Here is a 25,861-nt window from a genome sequence, read left to right as displayed (position 1 = left end):
AGCATTAAGGGCACTTGTAATTCTTTTCTACTTCTAGGGCTACCTGCAAATATTCGCTTTGTGCATAATCTCGTTTGGAAGATGGTAGTTGTGTTTGGTAGATGGAAAGATGAAGACACGAAAAGATGGCGAGATATCGGTATCCTCGGAATGTACATCAAAGTTCATTTTGTATACATCGGTCTTATCTGAATGTAACTAACGGGTGATTTTTTTGAGGTTAGGATTTTCATGCATTAGTATTTGACAGATCACGTGGGATTTCAGACATGGTGTCAAAGAGAAAGATGCTCAGTATGCTTTGACATTTCATCATGAATAGACTTACTAACGAGCAACGCTTGCAAATCATTGAATTTTATTACCAAAATCAGTGTTCGACAATTTTTTTTTATCGACAAATTTTGTTCAGCGATGAGGCTCATTTCTGGTTGAATGGCTACGTAAATAAGCAAAATTGCCGCATTTGGGGTGAAGAGCAACCAGAAGCCGTTCAAGAACTGCCCATGCATCCCGAAAAATGCACTGTTTGGTGTGGTTTGTACGCTGGTGGAATCATTGGACCGTATTTTTTCAAAGATGCTGTTGGACGCAACGTTACGGTGAATGGCGATCGCTATCGTTCGATGCTAACAAACTTTTTGTTGCCAAAAATGGAAGAACTGAACTTGGTTGACATGTGGTTTCAACAAGATGGCGCTACATGCCACACAGCTCGCGATTCTATGGCCATTTTGAGGGAAAACTTCGGACAACAATTCATCTCAAGAAATGGACCCGTAAGTTGGCCACCAAGATCATGCGATTTAACGCCTTTAGACTATTTTTTGTGGGGCTACGTCAAGTCTAAAGTCTACAGAAATAAGCCAGCAACTATTCCAGCTTTGGAAGACAACATTTCCGAAGAAATTCGGGCTATTCCGGCCGAAATGCTCGAAAAAGTTGCCCAAAATTGGACTTTCCGAATGGACCACCTAAGACGCACCACCCTTTATTAAACCCTTTACTCTAACCTTACCTTAAACTCTAACCTTGGAAGAAGGTAGTCTGATTTATTTAGATTAGTATCAAACTGATTCAGAATTTCGCTATATCCATGAAACTTCCAGTTCTAACCACTAACCTTCGTAATTTTTATAGCAGAAAATGTTGACATTTCCTTATGGAAACGTCTATCGAAAGCTTTTTAAAGTAAGCTGTGTGAAAATTTCTATGAGCGGTTGATGTAGGAGCATATAAAACGGATCATTTGAATATGACTTAGTCGTCCCTGTAATCCCTACATAAGCTGTCTAAACCAAAAGACAAAGTGTCTCTGTTATTTAAATTTCCAAAAGAAAAAATTTCCTAAGAAGTCTGCTGCACTAAAAATCATTTGGTTTATGGTGAACACTTAAAGCAGTGGCAGGCAAGAAGATTCTTCAAGATTTTGCTGAAAATTAACGAACTTTTTATTAAACGACTTCTATTTCTACTTTTTCCCTTCACTTACTACGAGAATTTTCTCAACTCTCGAGTGCAGTCAAGCAAATTCTCGTTGTTTATACCGCTTTGTTTCCAACAGTGGCTGCACATCTTAGTTTTATAGCACAAGTATATCTCTTATGTCCCTTCGCACTCTCCCGCTGCCCTCATTTATAAATTAGATTTATTAAGTTAACGGTACTGCTGCATTTTACCGCCTTAATAAACTCGTCAAGGATTTTTTCATTGTTTCTTACACTCCAAGCTTACTCAAGGTATGTGTCTGCGTTTAATTTTTGCACTTTCCCTCTCCACTTCCTCCACATTTTTTCGAAATAATGAGCGCACATATGTCAAAAATTAGTATCGCAGAGAAATTGTTAAAGCGAAAAGGTGTGGACCGCCTGCTAATAGCTGCGTCAGTGGGGCGGTGCGCATCCAGAAGAAAGGATAAACACTCAAAATTAGGCAAAAAAGGAAAGCAAATAGTGCAGTGTAGTTGAAAAAAGGAGTTGAAGAATGAATCACAAAAAATTTCGCAATTTCTCCTAAACTGAACAAAAGCGTTTTTAGGTGGATATTTATACCCTGAACACGAAGTTTGTAACACCCAGAAGGAAGCGTCGAAGACCCTATAAAGTATATATGGGCCATTCCATCAATTGGCGACATGGTTTTGTACCCGTGGTTCTCCGATTTTGACGAAACTTTAGAATATCATAATATAGACTAAAATAAGAATATCTGTAAACTTTTTAGTGGCCAAACTTGCTTCATTGTTTTTTGGCGCGCACTTCAAATTGAGATCAAACAAAAAAATGACTTTTTCTTTTATTTTTTAACGACCTCAAAATTGAGTGAAAAAAATTTTGAAGTTATCCATTTTTATGTAAAAAAATCTCAGCTTTCTGATAAAAATATTTTCAAAATCCAAAAAAAATTTCAAAATCCAAAAAAACCATGTTTTTTTCCAAAAATCCCGCTTTTTGTGCTCTTCCCCCACTTTTTTTTTTTTTCAAAATTGACATTATTTTTCGATTCCTCGTTAAATTTTACATAAGAATCAGTGTTCAAAAATATGGGACTCTGATCCCACCAACAGCAAAAAAAATTCAAAGTTGACGCTCAAAATCCAAAAAAAAACATTATTTTCCAAAAAATCCGGTTTTTTGTGCTTTTCCACCAACTTTTTTTCAAAATTGACTTTTCCATTCGATTCCTCGTTAAATTTTACATAAGAATCAGTGTTCAAAAATATGGGACTCTGATCCCACCAACAGCAAAAAAAAATGTAAAGTTGTCGCTATACGGCGCAGTATGTTCGCTTAGAAGGTTGTGTAAAAGAGGTAAATGTGTAAATTCTATTCTTAGACTTGAATTAAGAAGAAATCACAGTCTTCATTTATAAAAATATGTGTCATATTGCGTCAACTTTGAATTTTTTTTGCTGTTCATGGGATCAGAGTCCCATATTTTTGAATACTGATTCTTATGTAAAATTTAACGAGGAATCGAATGGAAAAGTCAATTTTGAAAAAAAGTTGGTGGAAAAGCACAAAAAACCGGATTTTTTGGAAAATAATGTTTTTTTTTGGATTTTGAGCGTCAACTTTGAATTTTTTTTTGCTGTTCATGGGATCAGAGTCCCATATTTTTGAACACTGATTCTTATGTAAAATTTAACGAGGAATCGAAAAATAATGTCAATTTTGAAAAAAAAGTGGGGGAAGAGCACAAAAAGCGGGATTTTTTTTGGATTTTGAAAATATTTTTATCGGAAAGCTGAGATTTTTTTACATAAAAATGGATAACTTCAAAATTTTTTTCACTCAATTTTGAGGTCGTTAAAAAATAAAAGAAAAAGTCATTTTTTTGTTTGATCTCAATTTGAAGTGCGCGCCAAAAAACAATGAAGCAAGTTTGGCCACTAAAAAGTTTACAGATATTCTTATTTTAGTCTATATTATGATATTCTAAAGTTTCGGCAAAATCGGAGAAGCACGGGTACAAAACCATGTCGCCAATTGATGGAATGGCCTATATAACGGGTGATTTTTTTGAGGTTAGGATTTTCATGCATTAGTATTTGACAGATCACGTGGGATTTCAGACATCGTGTCAAAGAGAAAGATGCTCAGTATGCTTTGACATTTCATCATGAATAGACTTACTAACGAGCAACGCTTGCAAATCATTGAATTTTATTACCAAAATCAGTGTTCGGTTCTTTTCTTTTTTATCGACAAATTTTGTTCAGCGATGAGGCTCATTTCTGGTTGAATGGCTACGTAAATAAGCAAAATTGCCGCATTTGGGGTGAAGAGCAACCAGAAGCCGTTCAAGAACTGCCCATGCATCCCGAAAAATGCACTGTTTGGTGTGGTTTGTACGCTGGTGGAATCATTGGACCGTATTTTTTCAAAGATGCTGTTGGACGCAACGTTACGGTGAATGGCGATCGCTATCGTTCGATGCTAACAAACTTTTTGTTGCCAAAAATGGAAGAACTGAACTTGGTTGACATGTGGTTTCAACAAGATGGCGCTACATGCCACACAGCTCGCGATTCTATGGCCATTTTGAGGGAAAACTTCGGACAACAATTCATCTCAAGAAATGGACCCGTAAGTTGGCCACCAAGATCATGCGATTTAACGCCTTTAGACTATTTTTTGTGGGGCTACGTCAAGTCTAAAGTTTACAGAAATAAGCCAGCAACTATTCCAGCTTTGGAAGACAACATTTCCGAAGAAATTCGGGCTATTCCGGCCGAAATGCTCGAAAAAGTTGCCCAAAATTGGACTTTCCGAATGGACCACCTAAGACGCAGCCGCGGTCAACATTTAAATGAAATTATCTTCAAAAAGTAAATGTCATGAACCAATCTAACGTTTCAAATAAAGAACCAATGAGATTTTGCAAATTTTATGCGTTTTTTTTTTTAAAAAAGTTATCAAGCTCTTAAAAAATCACCCTTTATAAATGATCAGTATGTTGAGCTGAGTTGTCCATCTGTCTGTATAAGATATTTAAGATATCGTTTTGAAATTTTACAAACGTCATTTTCTCTTCAAGAAGCTGCTCATTTGTCGGAACTGCCGATATCGGACCACTATAACATATAGCTGTTATTATCTAAGATAATAATGTAATATAAGAAGAAATTGTTCAGATCGGCTTCCTATAGCATATAGCTGCTATACAAACTGAACGATCGGAATCTAGAGCTGGTATGGAAAACTTTTGCTTTTGACAAGATATATTCACGAAATTTGGTATATTAGTTTCTAAGGCAACAATGTAATTTCGGAATAAATTTTTCGGATCGGTTAAATATTGCATATATAGCTTGCATACAAACTAAGTAATCGGAATCAAATACTTGCATAGAAAAATTCCTCATTTGACGATATATCTTAAAGAAATTCAGTACAGATTACTTTCTAAGGTAACAATGTAATCTGCGAAGATATTGTTCAGATCAGCTTACTATAGCATAAAGCTGGCATACAAACCAAACGATCGGAATCAAGGGCTTGTAAGGAAAACTTTCGCATTTGCCGATCTTCACGAAATTTGACGTGACATTACTGCTTATGGTTATACTCGTAATATAATCTCCGAAAAAATTGTTCAGATCGGAATTCTATAGCATATAGCTTTCATAAACATAGTTACTAAAAGAAATGCACCTGTGAAGGGTATTTTCGCTTCTGTGCAGCCGAAGTTAACATGTTTTCTTGTTTTTGTTGTAAAAGCTGTTACCTTGGCGATTGGACAGCGCAGTGAGTCTTTAAGTGTGCTGATTTGGGATATCGATCTGAAATTTTTAACGCGTCACTTTCATTGCAACGATGTGCCAGTTTGTTGGAACTGGCGATGCAAAGTTTTTATCTCTTATTAAGTAACCTTAATTTGGTGCAGCCAAAGTAAATTTTTAATCTTATATTCTTATTCGTTTGTTCAGTATTATCGGTCATCAGCATGTTGTTTTGTCATCCTAATGATCGCGATTTGTATGGCTGGTGATAGTAGTGTTAATTATTATGAATGTTATTGTTGTTGCTAGGCGCACGTTTCGGGACAAAGGCACTAATCTGCTATCTAACTGTTCATATTGTTATTTTTGCCGGTTTATTGCAAGTTTCTTTCTTACATTTTGCGGCACATTCGAAGAAAAGTTCAAGCACCACTCTTGTGGTTATCTTTATATCTCCACATTTCATGTTTTGTGCACGTGTTCTCACTTTCTGCTATTGTTTGGTAGTGCGCGCTGGAAACAGTGGTGCATAATTTCTATATTCGTAATATTCGTAAGGTTTTGCGGCGCCGGCTTCTCTGACAGCTTATCCACTCGCGGCTAACATGTTTGAAGAGGTTATTACTTTGCAAAGCAAAGCAAAATGATAAGCTAAGCCAAATGAAATCAGTAGTATCGGCTTAACTGAATCAAATAAATGAGATCAAAATTGGAGAATAATAAATTAGTAATTGCGGAAGATGACAAGAAGTTTTTGAACCGAATTCGGAACGACAATCGGTTGGGGAAATAAATAGTCGAAATACTCCCAGGAGAGTACTTTTACAAGAAAGGTTTAATGTACACAGACAGACCTTCGTTCTTTTGTTATTTTGCATTTCCTCTTTGATATGTGCAGCATCAGATGAGTCAAATCGATTGTCATACACTCTTCCAAGCCCACTTTTAAGTAGATTAAGCGCAGAAAGTGTTTTATTTATATTTATTCCACACTTCTTCTTTGGTATTCCCATCACATATCTACCCTTTTAATATGTGAAACCTAGATACTTCAAAGATTATCTCGAATCTTGGTTACAAACGAACGGACCAGTCTCCCAGGGTAAGTTTAGTGGACACGGACAAAGCATTTGACCACTTAGCAAGGTTTTAGCATTTCCTTTTATAACTGTAATCTATATATGAACTTTAGAAATGCGTGAAATGAAACGAAATATTGACATATGTATATACATATATCGATTGTAATTTGTATTCGTCACTTTTCCGAATCAAATCAAAACAACATCTTCAACTCAATATTTTTCGGAGACGGAGTTCCGAGACGGGAATTTTGGATTTGAACTGAAAAATTTATATATCATTATACCGAGTTGACGCTTCCTATATCACATATCGGATGCTTTTCTGACCTTCGAAATCTCTAGTTTGAGGTTATTGGAATTTTTTTACCAATTTGGATTCCAAGTCGTTGGAATTTAATCTTAAATGATAACATAGTTTCAAGCTGCAAAAAACAGAGTCGTTCTGACCAAGTTCCGGTGACATTGCTGAAAGTACCTACTTCGTCTTTCTGTACCACTTTCCATTTCATGTGTAGCTTTTTCTTTTCGGTGCCCGGTGAAGCAAAGAACACTTCATCTTCTTCGACAAACAAATGCAAACCTCCACTCATTATATAAATCTTCAACTCTGTCAACACAACACAAATAATAATGATAAAATCAAAATAAAATAAAATAAAACAAAATAAAATAAAAATGTTACACAGCAAAAGCAGTAAAATGTGCTACGAGTGGTTGTAAAAATAGTGGCGCGATGAGCCGCTGCCTTGACTGCAATAAACTCACTCGCACTGTGAATGTCCAGTTGTTCCGAGCAGCACGTAACATAACGGTAATAAAAAAGTATAAACCAGAAAATTGTGCTGTCAAATACGGGCAGGCAGGACGAGCTAGTGATGTGAAACAAATATAGTGGGCCCCCTAGGAAACGTTTGCACTAAATTTATGGTTTCCGAGCTTTAGTCCAAATTGGCTTAGCTCATAGATATGTATATGTAAGCTCTTTTTCGAGTTTTCGTAAAATCACGGTAGTTCATAGATGGATCTCTTTTTACGAGTGCGTCCTTTAATCTCCACATTTCGGACCACACTTTTTAACGAACTCAACAGCGTATGAAGTTATTTTAGGTACGCACAGTCCTATAACAGTCCCATAACATTGGTTCTCAGTTAGTTCAGTCCAAAATGTGCCTCTATTTTATTCAAACTATGCTTTACCTTTGATCCGTCTAGAAGTACATCCAAACGCTAATACGCTCATTTAAGAATCCTCATAAGAACAACCCTTGCCCTCTTTTCTTCGCTGTGCTCTTTTAAAATGACAATATATTGGGTTGTCAAAAAAGTCTTGCGGTATGTTTATTGATTCTTTTTTTTATTATTGAAATTGGAATGAATTTTTGATAACTCATGCCCAGCTCTTGACCGATGCTACGGCTGCTACTATGCCGGTCTCTTTCGATCAATTCAGCGATTTTATCGCAATTTTCGACGACAGGCCTTCCAGAGCGTGGCGCATCTTCAACCACCTCTACACCAGAACGAAAACGTTGAAACCATCGTTGTGCGGTGGAAATGGAAACTGTATCGGGTCCATAAACTGCACAAATTTTATTGGCAGCTTGAGATGCATTTTTGCCTTTATCGTAGTAGTACTGTAAAATATGCCGTATTTTCTCTTTATTTTGCTCCATGTTTGCGACGCTATAGCTCACGAACGACTTAAAAAAAACGACAATCAGTCACACGTGTTAGCGCGTGAAATGAGCTTTAAGGTATAGCATGACCCGATGCAACGAATAAAACTAGAACTACGCGCTTTCAGCGCATTCAGGAGGATGGAGTCATGTGTAGAAGTTTCACGCAAGTGAGGAAAAGTTCTCTGATCGCCATTCACTTGGGAGTGGCCAGAAACGATTCTTTTGCATATGACTCAAGCAGCTCACGACTTCCGGTCTTTGACCAAGTATCCTCTGGGTAGCCTAAGAACATCCGTTTGAAGGCGAGCTAACGTGAGAAGGCGAAACATCCCCTGCATAGGGTTGTGCGCTGGGTTTGGGACCCGCCACGTAAAAAAAACACCCCCAGCGAATATTAACAACAAGCCTCGGATGAGTGACCCCCCCTTTTTGATGACGACCATGGCAAACGAAATAAGGACTACGAATTGAGGGCATGCACCTGGAATGTTCGGTCCCTTAATTGGGAAGGTGCCGCTGCCCAGCTGGTTGATGTCCTCGTGAAAATAAAGGCTGACATCACCGCCGTTCCAAGAAATGCGATGGACCGGGACAAGGACAGAGACGAGTAGGTCCTTGTGACATTTACTACAGTGGCCATATAAAGGAGCGCAAGTTTGGTGTTGGATTCGTGGTGGGAGAGAGACTCCGTCGCCGAGTACTATCATTCACTGCGGTGAATGAACGTCTAGCCACAATCCGCATCAAAGCGAGGTTCTTCAACATATCGCTGATTTGCGCCCACGCCCCGACGGAAAGAGAAGGACGATGTGACCAAAGATGCCTTTTATGAGTGCTTGGAGCGCACTTATGAGAGATGCCCCCGCCACGATGTCAAAATCGTGCTTGGCGACTTTAACGCCAGGGTGGGCAAAGAAGGTATCTTTGGCACTACGGTCGGTAAATTCAGCCTCCACGACAAAATATACCCAAATGGGTTGAGGCTGATCGATTTCGCGGGGCCCGAAATATGGTTATCTGTAGTACTAGGATTCCAGCATAAGAAGATACATCAAGCTACCTGGCTGTCTCGGATCGAAAACCACCAACCAGATCGATCATGTTGTGATAGACGGAAGACACGTCTCCAGTGTTTTAGATGTGCGTGCGCTCCGAGGTCCTAACATCGACTCGGACCACTATATTGTTGCAGCCAAAATTCGCACCCGCCTCTGTGCAGCAAAAAACGCACGCCAACAAACACAAAAAACGTTCGACGTCGAGAAGCTGCAATCACAAACAGACAGCCGAACGTTTTTTTCTACTCGACTTGCACTCGTACTCTCTGAGAGCACTCATCAACTCGGTATAAAGGAACTGTGGGACGGCATTTCAAACTCCTTACGTACAGCTGCAACCGACACCATTGGTTTTCGGAAAATGCAAAAGAACAGCTGGTATGACGAGGAGTGCCGTGTCGCAGCGAAGAAAAAACAGACTGCCTATCTCGCAGCGTTACGATCGACCAGGTGCGGGATGGGATAGATACCGAGAGTTGAAGAGGGAAGCGAGACGCATTTGCAGACAGACAGAAGAAAGAGGCCGAAATGCATGAGTATGAACAGCTCGATAAGCTGGCCGACAGGGGTAATGCTCGAAAAATTCTACGAAAAGATGCGGCGGCTTACAGAAGGTTTTCAAGACCGGAGCATACTCTTGTAGAACCCCCAAGGTGATCTAGTTACCGATGCCCAGAGCATACTTAAATTATGGAGGGAACACTTCTCTAGCCTGCTGAATGGCAGTGAAAGCACAACACCGGGGAGAAGGCGAACCCGATTCCCCAATCGATGACGATGGAGCAGACGTTCCATTACCCGACCATGAAGAAGTTCGAATAGCAATCACCCGCCTGAAGAACAACAAAGCGGCAGGGGCCGATGGATTGCCGGCCGAGCTATTCAAACACGGCGGCGAAGAACTGATAAGGAGCATGCATCAGCTTCTTTGTAAAATATGGTCGGACGAAAGCATGCCCAACGACTGGAATTTAAGTGTGCTATGCCCAATCCAATAAAAAAGGAGACCCCACAATCTGCCCCAACTACCGTGGGTTAGCCTCCTTAACAACGCAAAAAAAGTTCTATTGAGCGTGTTGTGTGAATGATTAAATCCCACCGTGACCAAACTGATTGGACATTTCCAGTGTGGATTCAGGCCTGGAAAATCAACAAATGAGAAGATATTCATCATGCGCCAAAACTTGGAAAAGATCTTTGAAAAGACCAGCGACATACACCACCTCTTCGTCGATTTCAAAGATGCTTCGACAGCACGAAAAAAGGGGCTGCCTTTATGCCGCGATGTCTGAATTTGGTATCCCCGCCAAAAACTGATACGGCTGTGTAAACTGACGTTGAGCGGCACAGAAGCTCCGTCAGGATTGGGATGAACCTCTCCGAGCCGTTCGATACCAAAACGAGGTTTCAGACAAGGCGACTCCCTATCGTGCGACTTTTTCAATCTGCTGCTGGAGAAAATAGTTCGAGCTGCAGAACTTAATCGAGCGGGTACAATCTTCTATAAGAGTGTACAGCTGCTGGCGTATGCCGATGATATTGATATCATCGGCCTCAACACCCGCGCCGTTAGTTCTGCTTTCTCCAGACTGGACAAGGAAGCAAAAACGAATGGGTCTGGCAGTGAACGAGGGCAAGACGAAATATCTCCTGTCATCAAACAAACAGTCGTCGCACTCGCGACTTGGCACTCACGTCACTGTTGACAGTCATAACTTTGAAGTTGTAGATAATTTCGTCTATCTTGGAACCAGCGTAAACACCACCAACAATGTCAGCCTAGAAATCCAACGCAGGATAACTCTTGCCAACAGGTGCTACTTCGGACTGAGTAGGCAATTGAGAAGCAAAGTCCTCTCTCGACAGACAAAAAACAAACTCTATAAGTCTCTCATAATCCCCGTCCTGCTATATGGTGCAGAGGCTTGGACGATGTCAACAGCGGATGAGTCGACGTTGCGAGTTTTCGAGAGAAAAATTCTGCGAAAGATTTATGGTCCTTTGCGCGTTGGCCACGGCGAATATCGCATGCGATGGAACGATGAGCTGTACGAGATATACGACGACATTGACATAGTTCAGCGAATTAAAAGACAGCGGCTACGCTGGCTAGGTCATGTTGTCCGGATGGATGAAAACACTCCAGCTCTGAAAGTATTCGACGCAGTACCCGCCGGGGGAAGCAGCGGAAGAGGAAGACCTCCGCTCCGTTGGAAGTACCAGGTGTAGAAGGACCACCACGTAGCGAAAAGAGGAAACGACTGGCGCGCTGTTGTTAACTCGTCTATAATCGCGTAAGCGGTGTCTACGTCAATTAATAAGAAGACGCGCTTTTCAGCGCCAACTATCGAAAATACCGCATGACTTTTTTGACAACCCAATATAAAACTAGCTTGTTACTACACACACAAAGCTAATAGAGTTTACGAGTCCAACTACTAAATATGCAACTGGTGAGTAAGTAATGATTATGAACTAAATATATTTTGTATACGAAAAGTACATATGTAAATCTTGGAGAAAATTCTCAAAGAAATGGTGCTGAATTGAAAAATAGGAAGTCTTGCGTAGAAGTCAATTATGTACAGTTGGGAATCTCAAGTGATGTTTTAGTATCTTGGTTATTGCAGTCGTTATTGTATTCTTATTTTTGGAAATTTGTTAGTCAGCCACGAGTGCATGAAAATAATGGCTTCGATCATGAAAAATGGCAATAAAAAGAGTTTCAGTCTCAAAGGTTAAGAACTAGTGCGACAGCAAGTTTGATGGATGTAAAGGTAGGTGGTGGTAGGTAAATTTTATCTCACATAAAAAAACAAATATACATATGTTCGTTACTTTTCGGCCAATTATGAAAAATTTTGAAAAAATTCTAGAAAAGGAAATCCTAAAAAAGGAAATTAAGGGATCACAATACTCCCAAGGCGATACATTAACGCACCTACGCTTACAAAGCTAAGGTCGCTTTTATCGCATCTATCCAAGCGCTCCTCATATGGGTGGATTACAAAGTACAAAGTACAAAGCTTCAAATTGATTATAAAGAATTCTCTATTTCACAGCCCTAACTCCAGGGTTAAGGAGTACCCATTCTGGCCATATCTGAGCCAGGCGTGGAGTTACTATCCTTCATTAGCCGAGAATAAATTAAATGCAAACAATTGCAGTTCATACAGAAAAGGCGAATAATAAATAATCCACTTAATAAAAGGATAAAAGAAAAAAATCGCAAATACAAAAAGTAGTCAGTAAAATCAAATAAACCAGCAAAATAAAGGTGCTTCTCTTAAGCACCTACCCGCATATTAAAATGCACATTCAAATACATGTGCTGTGTTTCAAACCAAAATCCGGTTTCTACACACACGGATAAATAAGAGTATATTACAACTCCATCAAGAAATACTTTTTCTGTCGGAACGTATTCCGCGCTTCGGCTACTCCACCAGTAGTACATCGAAATACATACTTATACTCGTACATATAATACTAGGCAAAATATTCACCTAGGGGCCCAGGATGTTTAAGCGTCCACCCCCTTTACCCGGTAAAAGTGGCGCATCCTAATAAAACAGCGCAATTCACCACAGGATGCTACTGCAACGCAACACCAATAACTCACCACACCTATACCAACTCAACCAACGAAAGGAATGGACAACGGGGAAGCTCACGCATTCGTTTACGCAATTCGTCACAGACACCCATAAACATTGGCTTTATACATTCGATATCTACTATTCGTTCTATACAAACCGCCCGTCGCCCAACGCTTCATACTTTCCACTCCACACTGCGACGCTGAATTCCCACTTTGGCTTCGATCGTCATCGTTCCACTCGCGCCGACAACACATCCTATTTCTATTCGACGCGATATATTATTAAGCAAAACATTGTACCGCAAACAAAAGATAATTTTAAATAAATTGTACTTTTCAAATACTCAACTACCTTTTCATTTTAAACACTTGCGCGAGTGTAATTTCATACCATCAGTGGTTTGTATCCCCCAATAAATTGGGTCGTTATTTATTCACTGACGGTCATACCAGCCTAGAATGAGTTTTCGTGCGAAATTTAACTCAGAAAATCTTACTATTTCTTGCCGCAGTAGTTTTTGGACAGGTATTCGTTCTTTGTTTTTTCCATAAATTCCTAAAGTATATCATAGGATCATAGATCGACGAAGTTTTTTTATAATTTAATAAGGTGGTTTACATCAATCGCAGACACCTCTATCTTCAGTCTATCGCGTTATTTCAATTTCAGTCTGGTAAATTAAGGACAATACAGAGCTGTTGATAAGATTATTCCACCTTGCTTCTTCCAGCTTTGGTAAAGAGCATATATCAGAAGAAGATTACCACAAATAATTAAAATATGAATTCATCGCTCAACTTTGGCTAAACTCTATCCATCTCCAACACCGGCCAAATAAAGATATAAAATATATGTGTGCTAGCTACACAAAACCCCTGTCTTCATGTCATTAGGTAGAAAACTTTTCTCATTTCACATTTTGAATTTGTACCTTTGCAACCGCCGTAGCTTTGCTCAATACTAGTATGTAGTACATTGCCGCTAGTGTCACTACTTGTTTTAGTTGATATATAAAACTATTATGTAGGCATTTTTCGTGTACAAGTTTTTTATGGATAAATCAAAATGGAAATTTGCATGAAAAGTTCAATACTAAAAAGTTCCGCGACGACACAGTTCAAAACGAAGACAACAACGGTAACAACAAGAACAAAAACAGTATCATTTGTGTCACAAGAGCGAGCAGCACGCAAAATTTAAGAAATACTTTTATAGAGAGGCAGCACTTGCACAGAGACAATTGCGCGCAAGCAAAACACACATGCATAGAAAATGAAAATGGAAAATAAAAAGAAGAAGATCATGAAGAAGAAGAAGAGGCAGTTGCTGGCATACAGTAACCTGCTGCTAAATAATCACTTTAGTTTATTTCCGAGTGCATAGAAGGAACACCATTACCGCACAGAAGAGCACACAAGCAGCACCGCTTGAAGACAAAGGCAAAACAGAGTAGCGGAAGTGCGAAGTTATGTAAATAGCAAGAAGTAAGTAAGTAAATATGTGAAACAAAAGCTAGAGAAGTGACGCTGATGAACACGCACACGAACTTTCATAAAATCTTCACTCACACACCCACACAGATAACGCAATGCAGATGTGGTTAATTGAAAATAATATTTTTGCAGTATTGCTGGATTTTCGCATAAAAATTTATATGAAATTAAACAGCAATGAGATGAGAAGATAAGTGAGAAAAATAATATTAAAGTTTGCTATACTCGTATATAGGGTTGTCAAAAAAGTCTTGCGGTATTTTCGCGAGTTGGCGCTGAAAGCGCGTAGTTCTAGTTTTATTCGTCGGATCGGGTTACGCTATACCTTTTTGGAAAGCTCATTTCACGTTGTTGATTGATTTTCGCTTTTTTTAAGTCGTTCGTGAGTTATAGCGTCGCAAACATGGAGCAAAATAAAGAGAAAATACGGCATATTTTACAGTACTACTACGATAAAGGGCAAAATGCATCTCAAGCTGCCAATAAAATTTGTGCAGTTTATGGACCCGATACAGTTTCCATTTTCACCGCACAACGATGGTTTCAACGTTTTCGTTCTGGTGTAGAGGTGGTCGAAAATGCGCCACGCTCTGGAAGGCCTATCGTCGAAAATTGCGATATAATCGCTGAATTGATCGAAAGAGACCGGCATAGTAGTCATCAAACCGTTATAAACCATTTGAAGAAGCTTGGAGTCACTAAGAAGTTCGATGTATGGGTGCCACACGAATTGACGCAATAAAAATACCGCCAGACTTTTTTGACAACCCAATCTTAACCTATATAGTGAAATATACTCAGGTCAAATCCTCAATGGAAGCAGATAATTTGCTTTGAAGCGTAGAAAACTGAAAGTATTTAATCCAGTTGAAGCTCTCGACAATTCAACTGGATGATTACATAACACCCGTTCGTGCTATTTTCGAATTCTCGGAAGCCTTTGGAGGTTTTCAAAGTCTGTGAGGTAACTATTTTTATGATTCTACAATAGTGCACGCAGGTTGCAGCTGTCTCTGGCTAGAAGAGTTCCACAAATACAAAAATACATATATATGAGGCAAGTTGAGCACAAATAGGGTTTTGTAGAACACTTCTACAAGAAACTGTATTCAGTACGCTTTCGTCGAAGCTTACATCTTCTTCCGAAATGTAAGTCTAGAAACATAATATAGAATTTTGACTCAGTTTTTGAAATTTAAAATTTTTAATACCTTAACATAGAAATTTCATTTCACTTTGTAAATAGTTGATGGTTTGCAATTAATTTGATCAGATTATACCCACCTGAAAGCGTCTTTCCAAAAGCAATCAAACATGTTTAAAAAATTTCAAAGTTTTCTAAAAGCTCTTAGAGCTTGCCAAAAGTTCTTAGAAGATGAGGCAGGCAGAAAAATATAAGTACGAAGAGATCGAGATGTTGGCTAACATGAGTGCAGCCTGAAAACTGTATCAGAAGGCAAGTCTACCATAGACCAGATTTCCAGATCCAGTTGATAAACAAATCGACACCCATCACCCATTTTGTTGATTTCAAAGCCGCTTTCGACAGCATTGACAAAAGCTGCCTATTTCACATCATTTCTAAATTTGATATCTCTGGCAAACTCATACGGTTATGGAGAAAACTGTACTCAACATTTTTCTCATCAGCTCCGTCCAACTCGGAAAGACCCTCGCCGAACCGTTCTATATCAGACAATATTTAAGACAGGGGATTTAATTTTGTGCGCCTTCTTTAATAAAATGAGGGAAAATGTAATACGTGCCGCTTATTTGCATCGAACTGTGTATCTTCTATACAATAGATCATAAGACCCTTACAAATCATCAACGCGCTTTGAGACTATCACGAATTTTGTTAATGCGGCTAATACACATTTCAGAATAATTTTATTTAAAAAACGCGATACTACTTATTTTCAAAATGATTACAAATTCATATATTTTTACAGTGTAATGAAAATTTCGGCATTTTTCCGGATAAACACAAAAGCAAATAATTGCAATCAGCGTAGCAGACGTAGCCAATTGAATTATTTGCTCCGACCATCGTAGCATACTTTGTGGCGCGTGTAGCATTTTTACGCATTCAACGCACAACGCGCTGCAAAACAACAACACCACTCATAAATTTTGTCCCGGCGCGCCATATTAAATGCAGCATAATATGATTTACACTTACACACACATGCTCAAATATACACGCGCACGCGGTTTAAAGACCATAAAGAACAAAACCCACCCCATTTACGGAAGTCTTTACGCAATGCTTACGGGACGGAGTATTCCCTAAGATTTGGAAAAAGCAGCGGCTAGTGCTTATACAAAAGCCAAATAAACCAGCAGGAGAGCCAGGCTCCTACCGACTATTATGTATGCTGGACACAATGGGGAAAATACTGAAACGTATAATTTGTGTGCGGCTAGAGCAACATCTAGAAAGACAGCAGCCGGGCTTAGCCGAAAGACACAGGTCGACAATAGACGCCATAAAAAAGCTAACAGACATCGCAAGCAAGGCAATTGAAGGAACCAGATGGTTATATGGCACCAAAGAATACTGCGTAGTTGTGACGTTCGACGTAAAAAATGCCTTCAATTCGGCCTATTGGCCGCATATCATGGAAGCCTTGAAACAAAAGAAGACACCACTCTACCTACTGAAGATCATATCTAGCTCTCCGACAGATTACTGCTATATGACACAGAAGAAGGTCCTAAAAACTACACTGTAACAGGCGGTGTACGACAAGGCTCAGTACTAGGGCCACTACTGTGGAATGTTCTATACGACGGTGTGCTACGTCTCCCATTGCCCAAAGAAATACAAACAATCGGGTACGCTGATGATATAGCAGTAACGGTAGTGGCAAAAGAAATAAACCAGATAAAGTACCTATGCAACCTCTTCTTCTTCTTAATTGGTGTAGACACCGCTTACGCGATTATTGCCGAGTTAACAACCGCGCGCCAGTCGTTTCTTCTTTTCGCTACGTGGCGCATTGCTGCAGCGGTGGTTCGCTGCGCAACTCAAGCGTGCCACAAACATATTAAGTACGAGCAGACGCATTACATGTGGCACGGTGGATGTGGCATGCCGCTGTTGTTGTCAAATACGCGTATCTGTTATGTTGCGCAGGGCGGCGTTATGCACCCGCTCCTGTCTGTGTGTGTGTGTGTGTATGTGTGTGTGTACGGACATGGCTGACGTGTCAACGGATTTGAATTTGTTTTGCAAGCAACAGCGCGTTTTAGCTGTTGCGGAAAAATTATTAAATTATAATTTCGCTGACATGAGGAAAATAAATAAAAACAAAATAAAAAAGAAGTTAAAAATTAAAAAAAGTAGCAAACAATTGATAAACGAGCGCATTAAAATTTTTTCCCAGGCGGTTGAAATTTATGTAGTAAAACACACTTTACTGATTGTAATAAAAACACTTTGCTCGTTCACTGACGATCACGTTTATTTAAATTATCCGACGTACGTATGCCAATGCTTATATACTAACTTATCACTTAGAACAATAGTTGACGCACAGTTTGACGACTGATCGTTGCGGTGTATCTTACTTGACTGTCCATACCTTGTCCGTTTTTCCTATTTCGTCCTCTGTCCGTTCGTTTCATGTTCTGTCGTTCCTCGCCTGCGTAGAGTTGCCACCTACCCCGATATCCTATTCCTACAATCGGCCATCCTGACACCTCATTCGACCTCGAATAGCTAGCGCCATGGCTTCATATTTTCAGCTATGGTTGTTGTTCTAAGCGGGCCCTCGTGGTTACCCACTTTCCTCACCTCATATCTACCGTGGTTTAGCTTGGCGGCTACCCTATACGGTCCTAAATATTTTGGCCTCAGTTTCATAGCGGTCCCGAACTGAGTCTTTTTGATAGCAACTAGATCACCGATGTTGTAGCTAACTTCTTCTTTCCTATTTTTATTGAAAGTTCTACAGTTTTCGTTTTGTATTTTATTTATATTTTCTTGAGCACTTTGTCTTACTAAGTCTCGTTCGGTATCTAGCTCTTCTATTGTTAAATCGTCTAATATTTGTCTCAAATCTGGGTAATCGTTTACCCGCATATCTAACCCGGTGAGAATTTTAAAGGGCGATGTTCTAGTGCTGCGCGGAACAGTGTTATTTAAAACTTGTTGTATCTTCGGCACCTGATTGTACCACTGGGTGGGGTTGCTTTGACACTTCTTAGCTATAATTGGAATGACCGTTCTGTGTACGCGCTCCACTTGCCCGTTCCCGCGTGGTACTCCTGTTGCGATTAAAAAATGTTGTATGTTTTCTTTGTTACAATAGTCCCTGAAGCTATTAGACGTGAATGCTGCCCCTCTATCGGTTACTACTCGTTTGGGGTTGCCAAATATCGAAGCCTGTCTCTCCAGCCTATCGATCACCTCATCCACCCCCGTAGACTTTGTAGGGTATAACCATGTAAACTTGGAAAACCCGTCCACTATTACTAGAATGTGGTTATATTTCTTGCGTGTTTCGGTTAATGGCCCGACGTGATCAATGTGATAGGTCCCTAGCGGCTCACATGCTTTATCTATTGGATGCAAAAACCCTTCCTTTTTGCCTCTTTTTGCGTCTACGATTATGCATTCCACGCATCCCTTTACTACTTTTGCTACCTTTTCTGTCAAATCTGGTATATAGTAGTTTTTCTCTACAAGTTCCTGTGTCTTTTTCCGAGCAAAATGATTCTGATCGTGTGCTAGTTTAATTATCTCTGTTTCCATGCTGGATGGTACTACGAGCAGTTCTTTTATGGTGTCACAATAAACTATACCGTTCTTCAAGAAGAAATTCTCATAACTTCCTGTTTCCAGGATCTTCTTCACTGCTCTAATCCACGTATCTTGCTCTTGCGCCTCTCTCAGTCTAACTGTTAGTGAATCTTCGGCTAATAAACAATAAACGCGACTCAGTGCATCCACGTGCCTCATACGCGACCCCGACCTGTGTTCAACCCTGTAGTCGTATTCTTGCAGATACATAGCCCACCGCATAACCCTATCTGGGACATCTCTCTTCTTGACCGTCATGGCGAAAGCGTTGCAATCGCTAACTATCTTGAACTTCCTATCTTTAAGGTATACGTTCCATTTCTGCAATGCCTTAACCACTGCTAAAACCTCTAGCTCGAAAGCGCTATACTTTTCTTCCGCCCATGTAGTTTTGCGGCTCATATATTCGACAGGGTGAAACAATCGATCCTCTGAATCCCTTTGTAACAAGACCGCTCCAAAACCCTGTTTAGAAGCGTCTGCGTGTACTTCCGTTTCCGCAGAAGGGTCAAAAAGTTTTAATGCCGGTGCGTTAATCAATGCTTTTTTCAACTCTTCTACAGCTAATAACTGGTCTACGCCCATTTTGAAAGCTTCATCCATCCTGAGTAAGTCTGAGAGTGGTTTGGCTATTATGGAATAGTCTCGCATAAAACGCCTAAAAAACGATGTTAATCCTAAAAACCTCTGTATTTCCTTTTTACTTGTCGGTATAGGAAAGTTTTGCACGGCCCTGGATTTCTCTACTGACGGTAAAATTTGACCGTTCTCCAAGATGTACCCCAAAAAATTAATTTGCTTCTTTATGAACTGACATTTCTCCCACTTTATCTGTAACCCATGTTCGCTAGCCTGTCTCAGTACCCTACGTAGTTTTTCCAACGATTCGTTCTCATCCTTGGCGGGAATAACGATGTCGTCCATGTATATGATAATCGTATCATCTTTGAGCATATTCTGGAAAACTGCTCGAATAAACCTGCAAAACACTGCCGGTGAGTTGGTAATACCAAATGGTACGAAACAGAATTCAAATTGGCCGCTGTGGGTGACAAACGAAGTATACTTTCGCGAGTCAGGTTCAACTGGTACGTGATAAAACCCATTTTTTAGGTCGAGGGTTGTGAAAACTTTCGCGCCCTGCAACTTATCTAACACTTCATCTACAAGGGCCATCGGGAAGTTGTCCCTAACAATTTTCTCGTTAATTTTGCGAAAATCGCAACAAAACCGCTTCGTCCCATCTTTTTTCTTCGTCAGTGCCACAGGTGATGCACATTCCGAAGTGCTGTATTGTATAATCCCCCCTTCTAGCATGGCTTGCACCTGTTCATCTATGTAACGCTGGTCTTCAACTGACGTTCGACGTGGACGCTGCCACACGGGCCTATCATCCGATAGAATAAGCTTCATCTGCACCGGTGCGCTTGACGGCTTTCCGGGCATGTATGTATTAACTAGGCGCTCTACTTCCTTGGCAATACTTCCATCTAAATGCGATACGTCGATTCCCTTCGACTTCTCTTCTGGTCCTTCATTCTCGGCTAGACACAACGCTTCAAACTCTCTCAAGAAACCATTTCCCCATTCTACGCTGACACCTTCCCTGGAAACTTCACCCTGGGCTAATCCTGTCAACTCCACCGACTTACGGTGCGAAACCCTCATCTCGGTCTCAACCTCTTCAGAGCTGCCACCCTGGCACTCCGACTCTGCCTTGCTAACCTTCCCACCGGTGTCGTCACTACCCGGTGCTACTCGAGTACTCGTTTTCTTGAACGTTACTGTCCCTTGCCTAAAAACCAGTTCCACGTCCTTGAGGACATCGCTTCCTATTATGGCAGCGTACGGTATATCGCGTTCTCTTACTACGTGGAAAGTAATTTCCAACACCACCTCGTCGATCTCGATTTCCGCGTCAAAACAACCCAATGTCGTGAGTTGCCCCTTGCCTATTCCATACAATTTCCGCTTCTCCCTACTAAGCTCGATGTCACCTAACATCAAGAGGGTATCATATCTCATTATACATGAGTCGCAGCCTGTATCTACTAGCGCACTAAAAGTAACGTTATTAATTGACACGTCGATAAATATTAGGCTACTTTTCCGTTTGCTCCCCTTGTGGTGGCCTAACGTGTTTACTCGCTCACCTTTAACCATTGTGCAATCCTTGGCAATATGGCCTCTTTGCCTACATTTAAAACATATTGCATTACTGGGTCCTGACCCAGGACATTCTCTGGCAAAATGACCTTCTTTGTCACATTTGAAACACTTTTTCCCTTGTGGCATCTTTTCACTAAAATTTTTCCCTGACCCTGTCTGAGGCGTGGACACTCTGTTTGACGACGTTGGTCCCCCTCTAATTTTCTCGTAAACTCGGATCTGTTCTTTTAGCTCCTTTATGTCTTTCGCCTGGTACAGCATAGCTTTACTTGACCTCGTGTCTGGTACTCCCTCTACAAAATATTCCACAATACTTTTTTCATCGAGATTGATAGGTTTCCCTATTTCTATCAGTGCGTACAAATATTCGTAGATGCTTTCCCTAGCCTCCTTTCGCCTGTTTCTCAACACGCGGTGGATTTCAGAGGCGCACAACTTTTCACCGAACTCTTCTAGCAATGCATCTTTTAGATTCTTCCAGTCTCTGCAACCTACTAAGCCCCGAGCGAATGATTTAGCCGCACCTCTAAGCAATTGTTTCGCATACACATACCTCTGTAGGCCACTCCAACCTACAGTGTCGGCAACATCTTCGAATTCCTCCACCCAGTGATTCACTCCGCGCGTACCATCACCAGAAAATGGCGAAACACTATCTTCTATATCGCGCAGTGTAAACATCGCTCTTTGCCCACCTAAATTATCAGCCGGAGCATCATCGTAAACTGAATTTGTCGATTCATTTTCACTAGGAGCATCTTCTTCCCCTTCAAAAACCATATGCTGTAGCAATCGCAGCTGCAATTCTTTTTTCCTACCGACAACACTTAAATTAAGTTCCCTAAGTTTTTCTTTCAGCATCTCCACCGTCATTGCCCTAATCGTGTCGGTATCCATCTTACAAATTGTTGACTACACCACAACAAAACTTACACTTATAGCATGAACAATATTAACCTTAGAATTAAATATAATTTTTAACTACTTGTCCGCAGTGACATACATATGTGATTTCAATCAAAATAACTTAGGATAAATTAGATATAACCAATATAAATAAGAGAAAACAAATACCCACAATTTCCACGACTACTTCTATTTACGCTAATCCTCGCCGTCGCTAATTTGCTGCTGCTGCCTGTTATGTTGTTCTCGCTGCTATGCCTGCTGCTGTACCAAGTAGATGCACGCTCACTCTCACTATGTACTTGATAGACGCTTTGACTTGCGCCGTTTATCGGTACATATGTATGTAAAAGCGTCTCAGAATTTATACGTTGCTGCCTGTTGTGTTGTTCTCGCTGCTATACCTGCTGCTGTACCAAGTAGATGCACGCTCACTCTCACTATGTACTTGATAGACGCTTTGACTTGCGCCGTTTATCGGTACATATGTATGTAAAAGCGTCTCAGAATTTATACGTTGCTGCCTGTTGTGTTGTTCTCGCTGCTATACCTGCTGCTGTACCAAGTAGATGCACGCTCACTCTCACTATGTACTTGATAGACGCTTTGACTTGCGCCGTTTATCGGTACCTATGTATGTAAAAGCGTCTCAGAATTTATACGTATATAAGCTGGTGCCTTTCTGTTGGCAGAACTGTTCGATGCGCTGCTTTTCGGAATATAAGCGGACACACACAAATTCACATAAAGAGTACGCAAGTACGTTGCTGTCTCTTTCCGGCTAACGTCTTTTGGCACTTTCGTTTTAATTCTTTCGATTTGTCTTTTCTACTTTTAACTGTGACTACTTGGCCAGACACTTGTTTTCGAATAACTGTCATTCACCGGTAAAACGGTACCGTGTCCGTTGGAGCACCCAAAATTCCGAGGAAGTTATAATTTACGTACAGCACGTACACCGCGTTTTCACTGCACTTTGTTCTGCAAATTTTCTGATTTTGTTTTTGCGCAAATCAAATTGTCTTTTAATGCGTTGCTTTTCACATGCGCTTATTTGCGAGCGCGTTAATTTGTCTACTGCGTACTAATATCACTTTTCACTTTCATTTGCCTGCGGGCCTGCGTAATAGTTTTTTCCTCTTTTTTACTTAGCACCGCACTTGTTCACAATTTCGGACGAGCCCCCAAATTGTAGTAAAACACACTTTACTGATTGTAATAAAAAGACTTTGCTCGTTCACTGACGATCACGTTTATTTAAATTATCCGACGTACGTATGCCAATGCTTATATACTAACTTATCACTTAGAACAATAGTTGACGCACAGTTTGACGACTGATCGTTGCGGTGTATCTTACTTGACTGTCCATACCTTGTCCGTTTTTCCTATTTCGTCCTCTGTCCGTTCGTTTCATGTTCTGTCGTTCCTCGCCTGCGTAGAGTTGCCACCTACCCCGATATCCTATTCCTACATTTATTCGAAAGCTATTTTATTTAATTTTGTTATTAGGTTTATAATATTAACCTCGAATCAAGAAAACGTTAAATTCGACTCCACCGAAGTTGTAAGACCCTTCACAAATATAAATGATTAGTTACCATAACTTTTTTCTGAAACTTAAATACATTTTAAATCTAAATTTTCTCAGAGATTGCATTATTGTTTTAGATAAAAACGCATGCTAAATTTCGCTAAACTATCTCGTCAAAAAAAAGTTATTCATGTAAGCATTCCGATCGTTCAATTTATATGACAGCTTCATGCTCGTTTCAATTCAGGTCCTGGAGCTAAACGTCACGCGTGTAATTTTCCAGTTATCAGACCAAATGATCAAACGAGCCATTGAATATTGGATCATCAGCCAAGTAGCCGTTGCCAACATTTGAGAGATATAATCTCAATAAAACGAATGCCAATGAATGTTCTTTCGAGTGATAATAAATACTCCCCACTAAATTTGAATTGCTGTTGTTGACTCGGCTATAATCGCGTAAGCGGTGTCTACGCCAGTAAAGAAGAAGAAGAAATTTGAATTTCTAAATGATCTTTGACTTGAGATCACAAAAGACTTTCTGATCCCTTTTCATTAGAATTCACTAAATTCTTTCGAACAATAACCGAATTAAGTTGAGAGATAAAATCGTATACAATGAAGTTACCACTTTTAACCACTGCTACAGAATCAAATTCATTCCTGGTGCTGGCTTGCAAATGGTTTCTCAGCTTGCAAGTGGTAAGCTCAGTATTCTTTTACTTCCGATTGAGAAATTTCTTCTTCTTCTTTACTGGCGTAGACACCGCTTACGCGATTATAGCCGAGTCAACAACAGCGCGCCAGTCGTTTCTTCTCTTCGCTACGTGGCGCCAATTGGATATTCCAAGCGAGGCCAGGTCCTTCTCCACTTGGTCCTTCCACCGGAGTGGAGGTCTTCCCCTTCCTCTGCTTCCCGCGGCGGGTACTGCGTCGAATACTTTCAGAGCTGGAGTGTTTTCATCCATCCGGACAACATGACCTAGGCAGCGTAGCCGCTGTCTTTTAATTCGCTGAACTATGTCAATGTCGTCGTATATCTCGTACAGCTCATCGTTCCATCGAATGCGATATTCGCCGTGGCCAACGCGCAAAGGACCATACATCTTTCGCAGAACTTTTCTCTCGAAAACTCGCAACGTCGACTCATCGGTTGTTGTCATCGTCCAAGCCTCTGCACCATATAGCAGGACGGGAATTATGAGCGACTTATAGAGTTTGGTTTTTGTTCGTCGAGAGAAGACTTTGCTTTTCAATTGCCTACTCAGTCCGAAGTAGCACCTGTTGGCAAGAGTAATTCTGCGTTGGATTTCCAGGCTGACATTGTTGGTGGTGTTTACGCTGGTTCCAAGATAGACGAAATTATCTACAACTTCAAAGTTATGACTGTCAACAGTGACGTGAGATCCAAGTCGCGAGTGCGACGACTGTTTGTTTGATGACAGGAGATATTTCGTCTTGGCCTCGTTTACTGCCAGACCCATTTGCGTTGCTTCCTTGTTCAGTCTGGAGAAAGCAGAACTAACGGCGCGGGTGTTGAAACCGATGATATCAATATCATCGGCATACGCCAGCAGCTGTACACTCTTATAAAAGATTGTACCTACTCGATTCAGTTCTGCAGCTCTAATAATTTTCTCCAGCAGCAGATTGAAAAAGTCGCACGATAGGGAGTCGCCTTGTCTGAAACCTCGTTTGGTATCGAACGGCTCGGAGAGGTCCTTCCCGATCCTGACGGAGCTTTTCGTGTTGCTCAACGTTAGTTTACACAGTCGTATTAGTTTTGCGGGGATACCAAATTCAGACATCGCGGCATAAAGGCAGCTCTTTTTCGTGCTGTCGAAAGCAGCTTTGAAATCGACGAATAGGTGGTGAGTGTCAATTCTCCTTTCACGGGTCTTTTCCAAAATTTGGCGCATTGTAAATATCTGGTCGATTGTTGATTTACCAGGTTTGAAGCCACACTGATAAGGTCCAATCAGTTTGTTGACGGTGGGCTTTAATCTTTCACACAATACGCTCTATAGAACCTTGTATGCGATGTTGAGGAGGCTTATCCCACGGTAGTGGCGCAGATTGTGGGGTATCCTTTTTTATGGATTGGGCTTAGCACACTTAAATTCCAATCGTTGGGCATGCTCTCATCCGACCATATTTTGCAAAGAAGCTGATGGATGCTCCTTATCAGTTCTTCGCCGCCGTGTTTGAATAGCTCTGCCGGCAATCCGTCGGCCCCTGCCGCTTTGTTGTTCTTCAGGCGGGCAACTGCTATTCGAACTTCTTCATGGCCGGGTAATGGAACGT

At 40.6% G+C, this 25,861-nt stretch overlaps 1 protein-coding gene across 1 annotated transcript; it reads left to right on the top strand.

Annotated features, from left to right (window-relative positions):
- The first annotated feature begins 16,528 nt into the window (after positions 1–16,528).
- On the top strand, positions 16,529–16,876 carry LOC125777556 (uncharacterized). Its single transcript, XM_049452653.1, has one exon. It carries the CDS (start codon positions 16,529–16,531, stop codon positions 16,874–16,876), a length of 348 nt encoding a protein of 115 aa, XP_049308610.1.
- Positions 16,877–25,861: the final 8,985 nt, after the last annotated feature.

The sequence above is a fragment of the Bactrocera dorsalis genome, chromosome 3 (genome assembly GCF_023373825.1).
Source record: "Bactrocera dorsalis isolate Fly_Bdor chromosome 3, ASM2337382v1, whole genome shotgun sequence".
Lineage (NCBI taxonomy): Eukaryota > Metazoa > Arthropoda > Insecta > Diptera > Tephritidae > Bactrocera > Bactrocera dorsalis.
Note: the sequence above shows the minus strand (reverse complement) of the source record. Positions and strands in the feature narration are given on the sequence as shown.

Bases quoted from the DNA above. Each gene is read 5' to 3' on its own strand.
- LOC125777556 (XM_049452653.1), top strand. From the start codon at position 16,529: ATGGGGAAAATACTGAAACGTATAATTTGTGTGCGGCTAGAGCAACAT.